We start from the raw sequence: 21,051 nt of genomic DNA, 5'->3' as shown, positions 1-21,051 counted from the left end.
TGGAATGGAGCCAGTCAACAACCTGATGTGTACGTATCTGCAGTTACTGGGAATGACTGCTTAAGGAAGTTTCAGATATTCACAGTAACCAAAAATGCATTTGCATCATATTGAGTACTAACCCCCCCACCTCACCTTTTAAAGAGTAATCTCTTACATTATCGTTTTGTCACCTTCTCTACTTTGAATAAAGCTTACTAACTATACGACTAAAGCATCTCACACCATACTGAACACTATAACTTTCATTATTGATACAAACTACCAATAGAAGTTGAACGCCAAAACGTAACCTTACAAGTAAGGATTTCACCCACCACCTTTCATGACTTTTGGCTATCCTTGGATCACTCAGATCTTGCTTCCCCCTTCTTCATATTTTCATAACAAACTTCCCATTGGTAGCTGAACTTCAGCACCTTCTCTTCAGTGAAATCTCTGCCTTCTGTATCCTTACATTTTATCCAACTTTGGATGAAATTTCAGCTCTTCCACTCATTTCTTTACACAAAATCCTATTACTGGTGTGTCTTAACTAACTTCACATTGTTAACTCAAGTCATCAGCAACTTCCATTAGGATGCTCCATTCTGTGCCTAATCACAAACATTAAATTATCTTTAAAAACACACAAAAAACCCAGTTTAAGAAATCCTACACAATCTAGCAACCCAATTACCCATTAAACAAGGGAAACAAACCACAAGCAAGAAACTGAATGTTTGTGTTTATTTCCCAGTAGCTTTCTAGGTTTAAATCTAAGGTTGTAAAAGACACTATTTCAAATGAACTCCATTTCCAGCATTATATGAAATTGCAAATCCATAAATACAAACTGTACCTGCTTTTCCTTTCGATGAGAATAGCCATGTAGGAGGCAGGTAATGCAGCACCAAAGCCAGGAGACCAGATGTAGAATTTTCCAAGTATCTTCCTGCAAATGTAATTTGTACACATATTACATGCAAAGCAACTGAAACGTTCACATACAACAGCATAGTTTACTTTTATTATAAAATTACACACACTTAAGATTCATTTTGTCCCTTTACATTAATCACCACTTACAAATAAATACTAATTATGCTGGTTTTAGAGTTGGACAGTTCTCAGATGGGTTCTGGAAGAGCTTCATAACCATGAAACACCTGAAGCACTGCATTAATATATCCATTTCATTTGAAGGATTCCTTTGCTCCAAAGCAAGCAGTGCTTTCAAGAGATGGTTCTGAAAAGCTCCACATACTAATCACAGAAAAATCTCCTAAAAAAACCTCTTAGTTACTCCTCCCCCTGTTAATATTCCAAGTACATTTTCAAGATGTGCTTTATGGAATACAAGGATACAATCAGCTGAGCCAGAAATCAAATCAAATTAATATCATAGAATCATAGAACGGTTCAGGTTGGAAAGCACCTTACAAGTTCATCCAGTTCCAACCCCTGCCATGGGTACAGATGCCTCACCCTAGACCACATTGCCCAAAGCTCTGTCTAACCTGGCCTTGAACGCTATCAGGGATGGGTATCATATAAATCATGCTCATGAGATAGCCAACTGATGCTAAAAGCAGTAAACCACTCATTTACAGCAAGCCAAGGAATCAATCTGTACATTATAAGTGACATGCCAGTTCTATTAAGGTGGGAAAGCTCTCATTTTTTGCAACCAGATCTGGATTTCACTCAGAGAGTCCACAAAATTCAACCAGCAAAATTAATCCAACAATAAGTGGAAAACAATGGTTATACAAATAACATCTAAGAAAATATTTCTCTAAATTGGTCACTGTTAAAAGAAGAAAACCAAAATGCGTGTCAGAGAATGTCACTGACCACATTTGGTCTGTTCAGGACACCTGTACCGTCCAACTAATTCAGGGTGATCACAGAAGCAAACAATGGTCAGGGAGTCATGAGATTTGGCAGCATGATAATAAGCATACTTCAATTACACCAACACTGCTCAGTTGATAAGCATTATAATGCATGAAAACCTGGAGTCTTCCACCCTTCCCAAAACACAGCAAACACATATAGATACAGACATAAATACAGGGTACAAAAGGAAATGTCCTCAGGTAAAATTTCACGCTGACAAAATAGAAGAACAAGGATAATCAGTACCATCTGATTAGTCCATTTTTGACCTTGCTGTAAAAGGCCTGATCAGCCTCATTTCATACTTCTGCACAAACAGTATTACCAGTGAGCAATGCCAGCTCATGTTCATAACTGAAAAGAGAGCCAGTGTATCAGCAGCAAGTGATGTAATGGCAATTACACACACTGCTCATTCCCACGGCTGCAGGAGGAGAATTTCTCAGGATGACAATGCCAAATGCTGCAGGAGCTAAAGTTCATTATTAGGACTCTCTCAGAAAGCAATTACTGTATGAAGTTTCAGAGAAGCCATCTGAAATAAATATGAACACATCTTCCCAGACACACCTGTTAAGTAACAGAACAAATGCCTTTTTCTGTGGGAAAGAAACAGGAATTTGTTCTTTTGGCATGGTTTAGAATCTCTCTAAGAATGCTTCCATGTATGGTTTGATAAGCTTTTGAAAACAACTGGAACATTTTGCATAGTAAAACCTAGTGGAAATTAAAATGTCCAATCAGCTAAGTGAAGGATTTAAACTTCTGCTAAAGTAAATGATAACAAGGGGGCTTGCTTACTTACTTACATGGTTATTTTCACATGGTCTATGGTTAGAAATTGGCATGAGAAGTATGAGTTCTTTCAGGTTATGCACCTAATTCCTCAATATATAACTGTATCCAAAACTCAAAAGCTGGTGGATACATAAGGCTGAATCTAATTAAGTAGGTTAATCTAAAGCTGTACACAGACAAACCTAATTACTCTAGTTTAGACTAAGAGAACTATGTCTTCATGAGGTTTTGCATTTAATAACCCCAAAACCTAACAATCCCACCTCTCATGTAACAAATGTAATGCTTGTCAGCACTGGAGCCTTGTGCTTCCGTCTGAAGCTCAGACAGATGTAGTCTTCTGGATCTCACAGCTGAAGAGATTACAACCCCCAGCTGGCCTATCACACATCCCTACCAGACATCAACACTCCAGTGCTCTGCCAACAGAGAAGTCTGTAGAGACCCCAGTTCACTCCAGTAGATAAAGAGGAGGGGGTAAAACCCAAAGAGGTCAGCCTATAAGGATGCTGGGGAGGGACTCTTCATTAGGGACTGTAGTGACAGAACAAGGGGTAATGGGCTCAAACTTAAACAGGGGAAGTTTAGATTGGATATAAGGAAGAAGTTCTTTATTGTAATGGTGGGGAGGCACTGGAATGGGTTGCCCATGGAAGCTGTGAATGCTCCATCCCTGCCGGTGTTCAAGGCCAGGCTGGACAGAGCCGTGGATGGCATAGTTTAACGTGAGGTGTCCCTGCCCATGGCAAGGGGTTGGAACTGGATGATCTTAAGGTCTTTTCCAACCCTAACTCTTCTATGAGTCTATGATTCTGAGTGAGTTTGGTAATCCCTTCTAGGCTGAAAACATCTATCCACAGCCTAAGTCACTGCTACTATTGGATATAGATGGTTTTGACAGCTTGCCCACATATGAAATTGTGAGAATATTAAACAATTGCGCTTTACTGCTTTAAGCTTTACACCCTTGAAAATCTTTGCAGCAGTTTCAATTCTGGTGGTTTTCTCTAGCTGAAATATTACAAGAGCACCAAAATGACATTAGCACAAGCCAGACTTCTCAATGCCAATTAAATTTCATATTGAGATATTTTAATTGCTACTGGATGACTAAGATGTATTTTCAGTACACACGGTGACTGAAGATTCACTGGGACTTTGGTAAAGTTACAAAGAGATGAAGAGGTCACTTCACCCAGGACACCCTGTATGCCTGCCAATACATCTCCTGATTGTTGCTACAGAAGAAGGGAACAGGCAATCCTTTTCAAATCAGGAATTGTGCAGGTAAATGTGAATTAACATGTCCAGCTACAAAGCCTTTAATATGTTGCTTTGGTGTAGAACTGCAGGAGGATAAGATCAGTAACCTGCACGGGACATAGGTGCTCCTGAGTAACTGCTGCTCCCTCTGTAATGTAACTTCCATGCAAATAAGATGCAAAAAAGATGCAAAAAATGCAGTGTGTATCCTATTACACAAATATATCACATCCAATCTCTCTATTACCACTATCTAGAATGAGGCTTAGATCATCTAAGTCTCCACAGCCTTAACCAATCTCTTTGCATGGCTGCAAATCAAGTTCAGGAATACCCAGGCCACAGTTATGCAGAACACCATAGAGATACTGGTATTCCTTTGATGGATTAAAACATACAACATCAAATCACATTCCGGACTGGAAAATCACATACAATTATATTTGCTCTCAGGGGCTACCGAAGGAAGCCTGTGTGTATCACACAGCAACAGGTTCAAGGAATCATACAAGTTCAAACAAAGCAATAAATAAATAACTCTAAAAAAACCCGCATAGATTGGTTAAAAAGAGGAGTGAGATCTCCCATTTCCATCCTCCATGATGGACACAAAAGCAAATAATAGAAGCAATCTCATACAGCTCAAGCTGCAAGACAATGTTGATATTAAGTACATTCCAAGTGAAGGACATGTCAACAATACGATCTAAAGCGAAGCTCTTAAAAAAGAACAAAAAAAGGCATGCAGCACCTGTAAAGATGTCATGTATTTATACAGCTTTATGGCTTCTTCTCTTTTTCTCTCTAAATAAGAGTTACTCAGCTCCTTGACCATATTCAAGTACTGAACTGACCTGTTCAATGAAGCTGTCCATGACAACTCTCAAACACTTCCTGATCAACAGCAGCCAGTTTAAAGCTCATCCCTGTGTAAGGACAAGGCTGCTTTTTTCCTCTCAATGCATTACTCTGCACTTTCCTCTCTCAAATTTCGTGACTTTTTTGAATCAACAGATCTTTCTTAAAGGGAACAGGGTCAGGTTTGGATTTCTGTGTAACCTAAATTTTCTCATACAACCTCCACACTACACTTTACCCCCTTTCCAGGTTCTTGAGGTATATCCAAAACAAAGGACACAGCAAGAACATCATTGGCAACCTCTTCTGATTATGAAAATGGGTTATTTATCTGTTGTTTTGTTTCATATACATTAACTACTTGCTAATCATTTACTAATTCCTGGAAGACAGAGGATCCTTCTTCTTGAAGAGTCCTGGCAAGCAATCCTGTCAAAGTCATTTGTGAATTCATGTATAATGCACCAACTGGATCCTCATCAGATACATATTTATCCTTTAAAGGACACCAGTAAATTTAGGAAATATGACTTCTGAGAATCACGTTACCCATCATTTTCTGAAAAGGCATTTAACAGCTTCCAAATACCCTACTTACATAATTGCTGAGGCTCCAAACTTTATTCTGGTCAGAAAAACTGCAAAATACTCCTTATAACTGGACATTCATATACTTCAATAGATACAATGCATAAGGCTGTCTAAATACTTTCTTCTTTTGCCTCTAGTAGCAATCTCAGATCCTCAGCTCCAATCAGCACCCTAACCAGAGGCGAACAGGTTTTATTTGCAAGTCCTGCACTTGCAGGTATTGGGCAGTCTGCAGAGATCCCACCAGCAGAGGTTCTGCTGGAGGTGACAACTCTTCATGGGCATCTCATTGTAACAGATAAAGCACGTATATCTCCCAGGATGTTGGGGTTACTCTGCTGCACAGCTGTAAGAACAGCAGGGTGAGCAGTTACCTACATCCCTTGTCACGTTAAATTGTTAGAATCATCCTTTGCACGGTTTTGGCCTGGGTCAACCTAAACAGTGTTTCAGGGGAACCTGGAGGGCACATGGTTGGATAGGGCTTTCAGCAACCTAGTCTAGTGGAAGGAGTCCCTGCCTGTGGCAGGGAACTGGAACCAGATGAGCTTTAAGGTATCTTCCAACCCAGACCATTCTATGATTCTATGGACTAGGTACCATTTCCATTACCCAGCCTGCATCCCCATGCTGGTTTGGAGGTCTGAACAGTTTTAGACAGCCATGCTCCACATACATGAAAGCCATGCCATACTAGCTGGCTTCAGAGCAAGACACGAATACCTTACTGGCTTCATTTACTAGTACAGGCATACTCACAGATCTCCTAGATGGCCAATATCTCAGTTAGAGGAACCACTGGAAGCAATAAAACTTACACCCACCACACCAGCTTAAATTAGAGAGTAACATCTAAGTACAACACTGAAGTAAGGCACAGCAGATTTAAAGTGCAAGGCAGAATAAGGAAGACTGCTGTATAGCTCAGAGGAGTAAAGATAAATCAGTATTAACACAACTCAGATTGCTAGAAAAAGTCATATTCTTTAGAGCTTGTTACTTAAAGAATCACTCTGAATTTTTACAAATGATTGACTTAAAAGCATTCCACGGATCTTCCGCCTTCCCCCTCAGATTTCAAACTAAGGTTAGAGACCCCTAAAGAGATACAGAAGAAGGGCATAAAGACTTTCATTAACTTTTAGAGGGGCTGTTGGGTGCACCAAGAAATAACTTTCAAAAATTGGTACCTACAGTAGATTTTACAGGTCTATGTATAACATCTCCTACAATAAATGTATTCAGATCTAGGGCATCATCATATTCATAAATAGGAAAGTATAATTTTTAACTATCTTAATAGTTGCTTGAAATATACTGGAAAGAACTCAGAATACAGAAGTGCCATTTATACTCATTTTTCAGAGCAAGTCTATATCTTGCAGAACCCCAGAAGGTGTGCTGGGATTTCCTTCACTTATGACCACAAACTTGGGCCCTGGATCAAGTTTAGGATAATTAAAAGTTATCACAGCCCCGCATCAGGAAAACAGAAACAAGCATCAAATTACAACAATTCTTTCTAGGAGAGAAAGATTAGGCCTTCTCAGTTCAAGTGGTAAGACCAGAAATCAAGTGGATGGCATAGCTGTAGCTTTTCTTACTCCTACCCATTACAAACAAGCTTATTATATAAGCAAAGACAAATTATTACATAAATTGAAAAGTTGCATCAAAAAATAGCTTTCCTATTACATTTTTAGGACAGTATACCAACCTTAGAATGCAAAAGCAAACAATATACAAGGTCCCATTTGCTGTCAGAAAGGAAGTTGATTGCAAGATCTCAGGTAGCAGTTTGTACAAATAATAGTCAAGTTTTCGTTTCCTGAGAATAGCTGCAATCTGAGGGAGGAGGGAAGAAGAAGAAAAACAAAAAGGGGGGGACAAACTTTAATGCAGTTCGGCTCTTTTTTTGCACATTGTAAAGAGAAATACAAAAGGAAAACAAGAACCCAGGACACATCGCCCACTGAAGTAGTAAATCAAAGCCTCTTAAATTTGCTGGGTTTATGAACAATACCACAAAGGTTTCCTTTGAACTTGGTCCAGCTATTCTAATATTTCTACCAGGAAATACATTGAGTGATTCTAAAGAGGAAATATTGGAGGAATTTTATTACCTTGTTACCATTGGCCATAATAGTCAGAGACGTTGTCTGCCAGATACCAGAACCTTCAAGATGTCATAAATTGACACTGAATTTTGTCCTCCAAACAACTGGACTATCACATAATTTAAGGTTAGAGTATTACTAAAGTAATCCAAACACAGGCCCTACACATGAAGTGATGATGTATTTCTAAAGGTTTTCTATTCCAATTAACCAACTGCAAATCCTCTGAAAAACCAATTCACCATCCGCTGGATAACACCACATTCCTGAGAAGTTTTGTAGAAATGGTATGTTATCCTTAAAAAACTGCCTATAGCAGAAAATGAGTTGGGTCTAAGAAATAAATGTTCTCTTTGGTCAGTTTAATGGATGGCCCATGTTCTACAAAGAGCAGTTAATGACTCAAACACTGAAGGTTCTCAGACTCTTGTCTGCAACTATCTAATGGGAAGGTATAGAGAACCAGGCTCTGCTCAGAGGTACCCACGTGTAAGACAGAAGGCAACATACAAGTTCAAGTATGAGAAACTCAGATTAGAGCTACAGAAGAAAACTTTTCACTTGAGGTTGGCTGAATATTGGAGCAGGTCACCCAAAGCAACTGTGGACTCTCCATCACTGGAGATCCTCAAAACCCAACTAGAAAAGGCCGCAAGTGACCTACCTCATCCAGCTGTGAGCAGGAGGCTGGTGGACCACACAGGCTCCCAAGATCTCTCTGACCTGTGCGCTCCTGTGACTCCACAAAATCATACTTTAGTTTCATCATGAAATAAATTTTATTGGGCTTTTTAATTCTTTTTAAAAGCATTATTATATTTACCTGCACTGATGTCCCAAGGAGGGACTGGCAGGGGCTGTCAGTCAAGGTTTAGAATTAGAGAGGTCCCAAACAGAACAAGCTTCCTGCTACTGGTGCTGATGAGAAGAGCAAAAGACATCCTGCCAAATTGGTATTGGCAACACCTCTCAGAGTCCTGGCTCCTCAATTTAAAAATATGGGAGAGGGACCTGTTCTGAAAGACTGTCCACTCAGACAGAATAGCAAGTAGATGTTTTACACTCGGAGATGGGCCGAGGATTCTACTAAAACCCACCCCAGGGAAGTTCTGCCAAAACCTGTTTCCAAAATGAAGCTTGAGCTAACTATTAAGGAGGAGTACATGCATGAACAAACTTCCCAAACCAGATTTACACATTACTTAATCAAGTGTCAAGGCTGCTTAAACCATATGGAGTAGGCAACAAAGCATTCCAGAGAAGCTTTCTGTTGAAGGAGACTCTTCTCACAGTCTAAACACCAGAACAGCAGTTGCTATCTCCACAGCTATATCCTGCCTATTGCACAAAGGTCCTGAACATCTGAACAAAACATCTTGTTTTAAGGACATAGGCCTTACACCTGAAGCCTTCCTCATCAGACCAAAGCATCCCAAGTGTAACAGGAAAACATTAATGTCAAATCAAAGTCAAAAATTTACTTTTGCAGCTTCTTCCCCACGTTTTAGATGTTACCAACTCGGACACACCTCACTTGAGTGAATCAGGAGGACACTATGATGAATGCCAAATTCTAACAGTAAATGAACTACTCAAGGTTTGGCAGCAGATGTTGCTAGCAGAGAGCAGCATGGAAGAAGAGGGCACCAGGACATCCAGTAGATACTTCCTTGGCAAAATACTGCTCCCTACAAAGATGCTAACAGATGTAGCAGAAGGTCTGAAAATTACTTGAGACTCCCTGTAGAGTCAGACAGAAAGCAACATCTCACTGACATCTAGGTCTCAGATCTTCAGGTAAAAGGAACATACAAATCCTAGGACATGTCTATTTATGCACTTCAGTGTGGTCTGTATCAGGATAACTGTAATAGTTTGGGGTGTTACACACTGTAAGAATCATAGAATTGTTTGCTTGGAAAGGACAGGACTGCTATCCTGATACACCTCACTGATCCAAGCAGTTGATGATGATGTATCCAAGGCTGGCCAAAACCAGCTCCACACCTCCCGTTATTCTTGTCACCTTTCTCTATATCTTAGTTCCACTTTTTTTTTTTTTTTTTGAGACAAAGTGACAACAACCTTACAAAGTAAAATTCTTCGGTGCTTACCAGTTGCTGTAGATTTTCAGCTCTACTATGATATCACAGCACATACACAATGAAAGCGGAGTGCTGCTGTGCGAGATAGTGCTATCATATGAAACTGAAATCCAGGGACAGGAGCAACATACTTCTCAAACCACTCTAAGACCATGAATTCATGGCAGAGAAAAGCGCAATCCACTTCCTGTGATGCCTCTCCCTCTATTCTGAGTCTGCAGAGCTTGTCCTGCATGTCACACTTCACAAAAAGGGGAAGACTGCCCAAAAAAAAAACTCTGAACCAGGAAGAGCATCACTGGATATTGTACTTATGAGGGTTAATTATATGTGCATCTGGATGAAATTAGACAGGTCACAACACTGCAGTCCTCAGATAACCACACTTTTACATGCTACAGTCAGACAAGACAAATACATGACTCCTTAACAGCATCTCCAAGTGAGAAATTTATGAGATGAAATATAACCAACTGTCCTTGGGTGACATCTGTGCCCTACACACACACTGGAAAAAGAGGGGGGTTAAGCACCTGCCAGCCTGACTTCCAGAGAAACATTTCTCACCCCAAACGAGATTAATCTGGCTCTAAGAACGTGGTCAGGTAAAACCTCTTGAATAAAGTAAGTCATGCATGGCGGAAAGCAGCTTTTCTCTCCACACCTGAGGAGTGATTCAGCACTGCCCAGTGCCCAATTACCACTGTGGGAAAACTGCAAACAGAAAGACTCTGACTTCTTTTTAAGACAAAGAACTCCTTTCCTCACTTCCGCACACAATGTTTAAAACTTGAAACCCCAAACTCCATCAGCGCTTCATGCAAGCCTGGCAGTGTTTAGCAGCTTCTGAAGGCAATCCCAGCCCCTTGTTACTTACAAAGGGAACCAATAGCAGGACTGACACCTGGCACATATCACAGCAAAAGACATGACCACAAACCTGTCCTCCAAAATCCTATAATATACAAGCACCAGTTCCTAAACAACTCATTATCTTTTATGCTCTTAGCCCAGACTGGAAGATTTCTCCTTCTCCTGTTTATCAACCCAGTGTAAACTGACCACAGATTTACTCTCCAGTGGTAATCACTCCATTTTCCTGACAGCTTAAAACAAGCTCTAATTTAATTTTCCCTAAAACACTTTGGACATTACCACAGAATCACAGATGGGTTGGAAGGGACCCCAAAGACCATCTAGTTCTAAACCCCCCTGGCGTGGGCAGGGACACCTTCCACTCCAAGCCACATCCAATCTGTCCTTGAATACTTTTCAGGGATGGGGCATCTTGAAATATAGAGGCAAAATATTCATATATAAGGAAAATGATTTAATTTAAAAAAATGCTATGAAATTATATTTAGCATAGGTGGAAAAGCCATGAGAAAGAGGCTACTACATCTCCAAGACTGGTTTCACATGAACAGAAATGAGGGCAGAAGTAACTTGGGGTTCAGACTTTCATATGGAGAAAAGCTGGAAGGAGGAGATCACCCTTCAATCAAATGCAAACACTCCTGAAGTTACACATTAGTCACTCCAAGAATACAAATTCCTCACTATTTGAACTCTAAAGGCCTACAGTATTTTATGTCTGAAATATTTAAAAAAGCCTACTCAGTAAAACTACAAAGAGAAATACAAAGAGAAAATATTTCCTAGCATTACCTACAGAACTCACACAACTGCATTTACACTGTCCATTATGAAAACGTAACTATGAAAAAATCAGCCCACCAGACTGAGGGCACCATCAGGCTGAAGAAGAGCATTACTAAGTCCTTTCTTTTTTTTAATTTAGTATTCATATACAAATTTTCAGCCCTGTAGAACTAAGAAATCACAATTAATTTATTCTGCCCTAACCATGGAATCAACGTACGTGTTTCCAAACCCATCCATAAAGCACAGCTACATAGTCTAATGCAAGACCTCATGCTAGGCTGTACCTGTGTTCCAGCAGAAAAGGAACATGACACAAAGCCAAGCCTCCCCATGACCAGAGGCACCAGTCAAGCCTGATTATTTCAATTGTGTCATGTAATGCCTACAAATACTCATCATCCAACTGCAACAACCTGAGCTTCACCTCCAGTATACTCAGTCTTCACCCACGTCCCTGAATGAGGGATTCCAGAGGCAGCATCACACACAAAGGACGGTTCCACTTAATGAACATACCAATTGCCTGACAAATGCACACAGACAGGTTACGCGGCAGGCTAAAAACCACCAACCTTTCACTAACGGTCATTGTGTGTACGGCATTTTTCCTCTCCCTCCTCCGTCAAACTACCATTTCCTAAGTTTGCAGTTAGCATATGCCTTTAAGAACACTACCCCTCCATCAAGCCAGTTAAATTAGCCAACACATACAGCACTGATTGCTAGGAACTGGAGGAAAAAAAAAACCAAACAAACAAAACAAACAAACAAAACATTATCATCTCTCTCTCATTCCTTCACAATATCCAACTAAAATCACAGAATCACGAAACGGTTTGGGTAGGAAGGGACCTTAAAGCTCATCCAGTTCCAATGCCTTGTCACGGGCAGGGTCACCTTCCATCACACCACGCTGCTCGAAGCCCTGTCCAACCTGGCCTTGAACACGGCCAGAGATGGGGCAGCCACAGCTTCTCTGGGCACCCTGTGCCAGCGCCTCAGCACCCTCGGAAGAATTTGTATCTATCGTCTAATCTAAATCTCCCCTTTTTCGGTTTAAAGCCATTCCCCCTTGTCCTATCACTACATACCTTTGTACAAAGCCCTTCTCCAGATTTCTTGTAGCCCCTTTAGGCACTGGAAGCTGCTCCAAGGTCTTCTCAGAGCCTTCTCTAGGCTGAAAAAGCCCAGTTCTCGAAGTCTGCTCTAGAGCACATGTGCTTCAGCCCTCAGAGCATCTTTGCAGCATTCTCTGGACTCACTGCAACAGGTCCATGTCCTTCTTATGTTGGGGGACACAACACTCCAAGCCCATCACAATAAACTTTTATTAAATAAAAAATAAATAACTAAATAAAAAGGAAAGGGAAAAACAAAGCTACAGAAGCATTCAGACACCTGGCCAGATCTCCAGGAAGGCAGAGTTCAGTGACATTTATAAGTGTGACTATATGGCACATTTAGGCACCTTTAAAATGCATATTTACAGACAACCAATAATGCTGTGTAGATGGTTTATATAGTACATACTCTGCAAGTCATTAAGAAGCCAAGGAACATTTTATAACTTCAGTTTTGATAACTTAAGTTTCATTCGCATACTAAAAGTGAAGCAATCCCCAGTATTTAAACTAGTTAAGAAAACGCCTCAGATAACCTGGCAGCAGGCAGAACTACAGACTGATGTCAGATTTCTTTCATAATTATATTCAAGAATTTATAGGTTCTTTCATGACCTTTCGCAGTTTTACATGGATTTTACAAGAACATTATTCCGCTGCTTTATAAAAACCATTTTCATGCCCTTTGGAGTAATCAAATCTCAAAATGCCCTCAGGAAACACCTGGGTTATGAAAGACACTTGCTCAAGTCAGCAATTTGTTTCTCCTGCCGCTTCCTAAACATCCAGATTCAGTGTTCCTCAATTAGTTGGTCCTTCCCTTATTTCACAAATTATAAAATCTGGCTTCCAGATTTTTTAGTTTCATAAATCAGCTCCTGCAATGCTGTGAGGAAGAGCACGTGCCTCCTCCTGCTCTCTGACTTCATTCATCCCTTGTGAGATGTTACGTGAGGATCACTGTCAGGTAGTTGGGTTGTCTTGGTTTGGCTTTTTAAGTTTTCCGTATCAGGCACCCAACTAAAAAACAGAAATGAACAGTAATCAGGCACTCTTTGAATGACACCTAAACTACCTTTAATCCTGGCAGTACTCTCATTCCATGATGACTTATCTTCACCACTTGTTTCCCTTGTATTTACATTAGTAGAATGCTATTTTTCATTCCCTTTGAAGTGCCTACTTAGTATCATTAGGGCAGTGAAACAATGGCACAGGTTGCTCAGAGAAGCTGTGCCAGCCCCATCCCTAGCAGCATTCAAGGCCAGGCTGGATGGGGCTTGGAGCAACCTGGTCTAGTGGAAATTGTCCCTGCCCATGGCAGGGTGCTGGAACTGGATGAGCTTTAAGGTCCCTTCTAGCCCAAGTCATTCAATAATTCTATGATTTTCCCCCTACGCCAAAATTCTTGCACTCAACAGAAGAATAAACTCAACAGAACAGATTTATGTCTTCCTGCTCAATAGTCACCTTAACAATTTGTGTTGGTTCCCAGTATTTGCAGTGTCTTTATACCAAGGCCTTTGCACTGTCAGTCAAGGCTTGGGCTTCCCCTGATTTCTACCATTATTGTGTTGCAGGCTTCAGGTTACTCCTTGCATTTTTGAGACTAAATTCTTCAGTCCATCTCAACTCATTAATTCCCCCTTTTAAAATTCTCAGCATCTCAGCAAAAAAGCTATTTTTTTTTACTTTCGATTTATGAAAGAATTTTACTGGTCTGGACCAAAGGCCACCTGAACAGAGAAGAATGACCATAGCCTGGAATGAAAATGTCACAGCCTGGTTCTTACTTTAGGAACACCTAAGCTGATTTTAGTTATATTTAACCCAGCTTCCAGAAGAACCTAAAGGCAAGAACACACTGACCTACATGTCATTCTTAACACAGCACAGAGATAGAGGACACTACACAGTACCTAAGACAATTACGCATCCCAGTTCAATGCAATCACACACCACCACCACCACAACTTCAGGTACAAAGTCCTGACAGAAGGGAGTTTCTTGACACCCTATCCCAGAGATCCAAGCTGGCATACAGAAGCATATTCAGAGGTAACACTAACATCCTTCCTGGTCTCTCCACCCTACTTCCAAATGCACAACGGTCTGCAGCACAAAAACCACATTTTCATATACCCAGCACTTCAGAACTATTTGGCCCATACAGCCTTCTCACATCAAAAATGAGTTCCCAGCATTTGCAGTGTCCAAAGTGAGACCAAAATGAATATGAAAAGGGTACGAGAAGAAACTAAGAAATCAATGAAATATAGCAAGCCCCAAGGACCACAAAAACATGTGGCTGAACAGCAGGCTCAGGTTAGACCCGTCCTGCTAAGTAACTGGCTGAACTATGCCCCAGTGCAGAGGACACGTGGAGCAGACCCACTGGCATTCCTGGCATCCATGCTTCCTTAGGCCTGTTGTTCCTCTATGCCAGCAGATCCGTCTGGAAGAGGGGTGCCTGGAGGCAGAGACAGGAGTAAAATAACAGTCAGTGTGACCCAGGAAGGGGCCAGCGCTCACACTGTTCCGTGACTGTGGTGAAGAGGGAAAGGCCTTGAGAGAAGAAGGGCAGGACACTAGTTCTGTTGGAGGGGCAGGGAGGAAGCCTGGCTCTTAAATTAGGTGACAAAAACAGATGATCATACTAGAAGAAAGAAAAGGTGAATGCCACAAATGGCTCTTGCCATCGCATGGGCAAACAGGTAGAAGAATTAACTTCACTGCAAACAGATCATTTTACCTTACTTAGATTAAGAGGAAATGTTACCACCAGATCCAAATACCTCTGATAGCCTACAAAGACTTCATACTAACAAATAAGTGTATTCACCTACTGCAAAACATGCACCATCATCAAAAAAGTGCCTAAAATCTGCAAACCCTCAGGAAACAGAAGATCTTGCTCTAACATCTGATGAATGGCAGATCTGCTGTGTGAAATTAACAAATCCTGCGAAACAGAAGCCAAGACAACTGAAAGCCACTATTCCAGTCTCTCCTTTCCCTTTCCCCAGCTTCATGCAGTTTCCCCATGAAATCACTCTTATCCCCACCTCTGTGAATTTCTGTAAGTCTAAATTCAACTTTGAAAATACACCATTACACATCCACATTTTCTTTAGCTTTGGCTGATCTAAAGAAGTATAGATAGAGCAAAGTATAACAAACTGATGTCCTCTGAAAACTCAGTAAAGTTTCCTTAAGATAGCATGGCAGGCAGCCTGGGAGAAGAGGGATTATAAGGTTTATGGGAGATGATCCGTGGGTTGTTTTGGGGGTAGAGGTGTTAAGCAATTTTTAACTTTGGGATTTGTTTCAATTTGGTTTTTTAAGTGGGTCCCAAAGCCTTCTACGTTGAGGTACTGGGTTTGTGTAACAGTCAGTCTCAATTATGAAACTGGCATTCCTTTTGGCTGCTCTGCATGGGGAAAGACAATTCAACTTAGATATAAAACCTACTTTTGCTAAAGCAATCAGTTTGTACTGGAGCAAAAGTAAAGACAGTGGCAGTATAATATCTGAAGATTATATTTTTTCCATCTAAAAAAAATAATCAAGCACAGCTATTAAAAACCCACATTACAGCACTACTTCAAAGATTTTTTCTACCGCTATTTACTGAAAACAGGTATTTTACTCGCCAAATACTAGCAGCACTTAATGTGGCTCCATCAGTCTCCCACTTATTGAAGAGTAGCAAAATGTTTAAGAGATGTGGGGTGTAGCTTGAGAGTTTGGACTCTGGATTGTAACTGTCCCTAATCACATTCTCTCCCAGATGACCTCTAGTAATCGATTCTCATCTATTTTCTCTCATTTATTTCTACATAAGCTTCTGTGAAAGGAAACTCATCTACTTTCCTTGGTTATTAGCTTGTGGCAACAAAAGGAACAAACAAGCAGAAGAGATTTTACAGGCCTGACATAGAAAAATTAAGTGCAATTTTCTGTTGCTGAGCTCTACAAAGGACTGGGACTAAGTAGTATCAGAAATAATCTGAACGTACGCTGATATAACTGTAAATATAATTTAAGTTCATCTCCTCATGTGAATGCCATAATAAAGGACTGAACATTTGTGCTGTCCAACTGTGATATTTCTTCTACAAATACAAGGCTTTCAAGTACAGCTTTAAATCCAGCAAAGAATGAATTTAGTGATGACTGTCTTAATTCAGGACTGTTCTTTCCCTGCCAAGCTACTTAATGTGCAAGCCTTCTGCTTCCTCCTTTGCAGTCCCCACTGCACCCTTTTGCTCTTTACCTTACACCAGCCCTGGTACTCCTCAAACCCTGCTTAATAAATCAATTCCATTCATTAATGCAACTGAAAATTACCCCAGCTAAAAGCAGGGTTAGTAATTTCTGGCTTAGTGAATGAATCAATCCTGTCCAAAGAGAGATGAGGTACAATACACAGAGAAGGCAGTACAGTTACATGTCTGGAGGCAAAGGAAGACAGGTGCTTCCCCCTCTTTATGTGGCAGCAAGATTTTCAGAGCATCTTGGCTTTAGATTACTCTGGTAAAACAAGCTAAACACTGTCAACAAAAATATAGGAGAACTTTCAATCTGCAAAGAAGGCAGTGTAAAAAATGATGCAGACCTTTTGCAGTACAGCATGGCAGTGGTCAAGAAGGTTCCCACCCCATCCTGGAGCTTGTGACAATATGCAACTGTTTATGGGGCCACAGCGTAAGACAGATCAGGAAAACACACTGGATTTTTAGGTTTTTCTTCTTCAAGAAATAAGAAGAGGAAGCTTTCCCCCTAACCCCTGGCTGCACAACTGAGTTAACTGTAACATGCCTATGAGCAGGAATTTCTTTAACAGGCCTGGATGATGGAGAACTTCGACTTAATTACAGAGCTGTTTAAGCTGCTTTATCTTTAGTCACACCTGACAGATCACCAGATCTCTCATGGTTCATTTCCGGCCCGTTCCCTGCTGGTACAAGTATTCATGCTACCACACAGCAAACTGGACCAGAAGACAGATACAAAGAAAAAATTACTGGGGAGGGGGAAGGAAGAGAAGGCACCTTCTTCTCTGTATTAGTTTCCTGGTCCATCTCACCATATGCTCATACAAACAGCTGCCCCTTCTGTTTCTGTCAATTCAGACTAAAAAAGTTTACTGTCAGACATGACAACTTATTTGGCTCACACTGCTACCAGTTAACTTTCTTAATCATGCAAATGGATGTGACAATTTTCACTAAAGAACACTTCAGTGGGAGCTTAAACTACATCAGGACTGCTGCAGTCCCACTCCTTCCCTTCTCTTTATTACATAGCTCGATAGATATGTTGTTCCAGCACTGGTACAGAGTTGAAAGTACAGGCTCAAAAGTACAGACTCCATAACCTGTTTTTCTTTCTGTAGGACTTAGCCTGGAGCCAGCTCAGCAGCCAGCTCACTACTCAATCCTCTAAGTACCACTACAGGAGAAACACGGAGGTGGGGACAGAAGGAAGCGCTCACCTGCAGCAATTCCAGCTCAGACGAGCTTTAAGGATATGTTTAGAGATGGATGCAAACAGATCCCGCCTCCTCTACCTACACCCTCACTTGCTGGAAGCTGCAACTGAGGTGACATAACCGAGACTAATTGCACGTTCAAGCTAAGATACCTCACCCGAAGGATACTCTTTTAATACTTAGACTCTTTTAGCCTCAATGTATTTGTTTAGCCTTGCTTCTTTATACAATGGAATCATCTTGATCCTAAGGCACTGATTACCAGGGTGCCCCCAACTTTAATATACATGTGCCTTATACCTGCTACTGCAAAGCTACAACACTGCCTCCCAGCCAAATACTACCTCTTTATTTAGGTACCATAGCGACTGGGAAATGACAGAACTACAATGCTCAGGCTGTGCCCATGCCCTCCTACCCCACCATCTTCGCCCTTCTCACAGCATGTTGTGTCATCAGCCCCCATCATCCACTATGCCTTTCTTCTCCCCTCCTAGGCCTAGAACCCTCTCTTCAAACATCAGGCTCTCCCCCCACAGATAACTATTATGCCCTCCAGCCCTCAAACCAAGCTCTCGCCCCATCCCACTCCTCCCTCCTCCTCAATACCAGGCTTCCCCCAGAATACCCCGTTTGTTCTTCTGCCCCCTTGCTCCAAGGCCAGGCTGCCCCTTGACATCCCTCCTGCCCTCCCTCTCCCAACATACCCTTCTCCCCCACCCCAGACCAGCCTCTCTCCTTTGATATGCCTCATTCCTTACTCCAGTCCAGACTCCTTCCACTTGTACATCCCTGTACCCTCCCCAAACAACCTCATGCCCTTCCACATCACCTCAGGCCAGGTTCACCCCATATACCTCATGCCCTTCCACATCCCCGCAGGCCAGACTCCCACCACACTTATATCCCTCAGGCCCACCCCCAAACACCCCTCATGCCTTTCCCCCTCACCTCAGGCCAGGTTCCCCCCATATCCCCTATACCCTTCCCCAACAGGCCACGCTCTCCCCACTCTGACATCCCTTGGGCACCCTCATGGCCTTTCCCCCTCACCTCAGGCCATGCTCCCCCATAACCCTTGTCCCCCTCCCTCCCAGGACAAGCTCCCCCGTTCTGACCTCCCCCCCTCCCCGTTCCCAAACACCCCTCCCGACCTTCGCCGCTCCCTGTGCCCTCCCACAGGCCACCCCCTCCACCACCCTCCTCCCGCCCGCGCCCCCTCAGGCCAGTCCCTCCCCTCCGGGGCCGGTGTCCGTGTGTCGGGCAGCACCGCGCCGCGCACCCACCAGGTACAAGGTGCCGTAGATGCGGAGGGACTCGGCCAGGGCGCCGCGGCCGACGTGCACCGCGGCCACGGCGCATCGCGGGTGCCAGGTGTGCCCGATCTCGTAGCAGCTGTGGGGGATGGACTTGCTCAGCGCCGCCATCTTTGCCGCCGCCTCAGCAGCCGGGAGGTCGCGCGGGGCGCTGCCGGGGTTACTCGCGGGCAGACGAGCTCGCTCCCCCCCCACCTTCCCCTTGCCCTTCCCGCGCTGCTCGCGTGAGGCCCGCAGCCAATCCGCGCCCGCCGCGGGGCGGGGAGCGCGCGCGGGAGGGGTGGCGCGAGACGGCGTGCGTGTCGTTCCCCCCCCCCCCCCCGGCCGTTCTGTGTCGTGTCCCCCCCCCCTCCGCCCCCCCCGCTGGCTCTTCCCGTTCCCACACTCACACACACACCCCCCCCCGGTGCCTGCGGGAGGGAGGAGAAGCGGAGAAGAGGGTGGTGTGTTCTGCTTTGGGAATGATGGATACAGGGAATCCTCATCGGGGACTGCAGGGACAGGAAAAGGGGTAACGGGTTCAAACTGAAACAGGGGAAGTTTAGATTGGATATAACGAAGTTCTTCACTGTAAGGGTGGTGAGGCGCTGGAATGGGTTTCCCAGGGAGGCTGTGGATGCTTCATCCCTGGCAGTGTTCAAGACCAGGTTGGATAGAGCCTTGGGTGATATGGTTTAGTGTGAGGTGTCCCTGCCCATGGCAGGGGAGTTGGAACTGGATGATCTGAAGGTCTTTTCCAACTGTAACTATTCTATTTATCCAAGCCCATAAGAGCAGTGAGAGGTGGCACAGTTGCAAAACTGGCACTGGGTTCCAGCTTGGAATTCTGATCATTTGGGGACAAATTGGGCTGCCTGGGTCAGGAGCTGGGCTTTTCACTTGGGTCTTTGTTAAGTGACAGTTTGTGAACACGAGTACAGCATGTACCTCCTGCACTGCAGTCAAGCCAGGAGAGGTTATTCCCAGACCTACATGGTGGGTCCATCCCAAGAAAAGTAGGAAGGAGCATCAGCAAACTAACCTGCAGTCAGAAACAGACTTGGAACACATCCACAGCAGGAAAATTCCTCCCCCTTACAGCCTGCCTCCAGATTCTCCTGCAGAGTTCTGCTCCTCGAGACCAATCTGCACCACTTCCAACAAGATAGAGCAAATTTGGTGTTAGTTTTGCAAAATTGACAGCATACCTGCATTTCAGATTTAGCATTTATTATAATTTATTGTAATTTATCCATTATAGATGGATAAATTGGAGGTTCACAGAGCTTGGAGCCATGGAGAAACTAGCTGCAGCCTCCCAGCAAATCGGCACTAGGAGATTTTTGGCCTAAATAGTTCAATTATGCTATTTCAGTCAAGCATGCCTGACCGACCAGCCAACCCTCTGCTAGGCAGAGCTCTTGTCTATGACAGTCTGTATTTAACATCTAGTAGAATAACTGGAGACAACTTTAAATTCACCTTTAGATTCATGCTCCATCCCTGGCAGTGCTCAAGGCCAGGTTGGACGAGGCTTGAAGCAGCCTGCTCTAGTGTGAGATGTCCCTGCCCATGGCAGGGGGTTGGAACTGGATGAGCTTTAAGGTCCCTTCCAACCCAAACCATTCTGTGATGATTTAGAGCTGAGGTGCAGCTCCCCTGCAACGGCGTGGCTGACAAAGGGAGTGAATATCTCTATGTGCTGACCCTTGTAGGGCAGCAGTGTTGGCACGATAACCTGCTGCAGTGTTGTCTGGACTTTGGCTTGGACTCAGTGCCTTGCTTGCTGTTTTTCTATTACTGTTTAAGAACTGCTTGTGGGCAGAAAAGGCATTTATTGCCTCAGATATCGATTCTGGCTCC

The 21,051-nt window shown here is 43.0% G+C and overlaps 1 protein-coding gene across 1 annotated transcript in view; it reads right to left on the bottom strand.

The window, feature by feature from the left end:
• TMEM135 (transmembrane protein 135) overlaps window positions 1–19,481 on the bottom strand; it is a 164,863-nt gene extending 145,382 nt beyond the window's left edge. Inside the window, exons 1-3 of the mRNA XM_061343739.1 lie at window positions 19,180–19,481; window positions 7,109–7,236; window positions 842–934 (exon numbers count right to left, since the gene is read on the bottom strand). Coding sequence (XP_061199723.1) covers window positions 842–934; window positions 7,109–7,236; window positions 19,180–19,320 — 362 coding nt within the window. The 5' untranslated portion in view covers window positions 19,321–19,481. The remainder of the gene's footprint in view (window positions 1–841; window positions 935–7,108; window positions 7,237–19,179) is intronic.
• Between the last annotated feature and the right edge of the window lie 1,570 nt (window positions 19,482–21,051).

This window comes from Neopsephotus bourkii, unplaced genomic scaffold, assembly GCF_033783945.1.
Source record: "Neopsephotus bourkii isolate Nb327-2 ecotype Australia unplaced genomic scaffold, CSIRO-AGI_Nbou_v1 NB_1825, whole genome shotgun sequence".
Classification (NCBI taxonomy): domain Eukaryota; kingdom Metazoa; phylum Chordata; class Aves; order Psittaciformes; family Psittacidae; genus Neopsephotus; species Neopsephotus bourkii.
The sequence above is the reverse complement of the archived record's forward strand: the minus strand, read 5'-3'. Positions and strand labels throughout refer to the sequence as shown.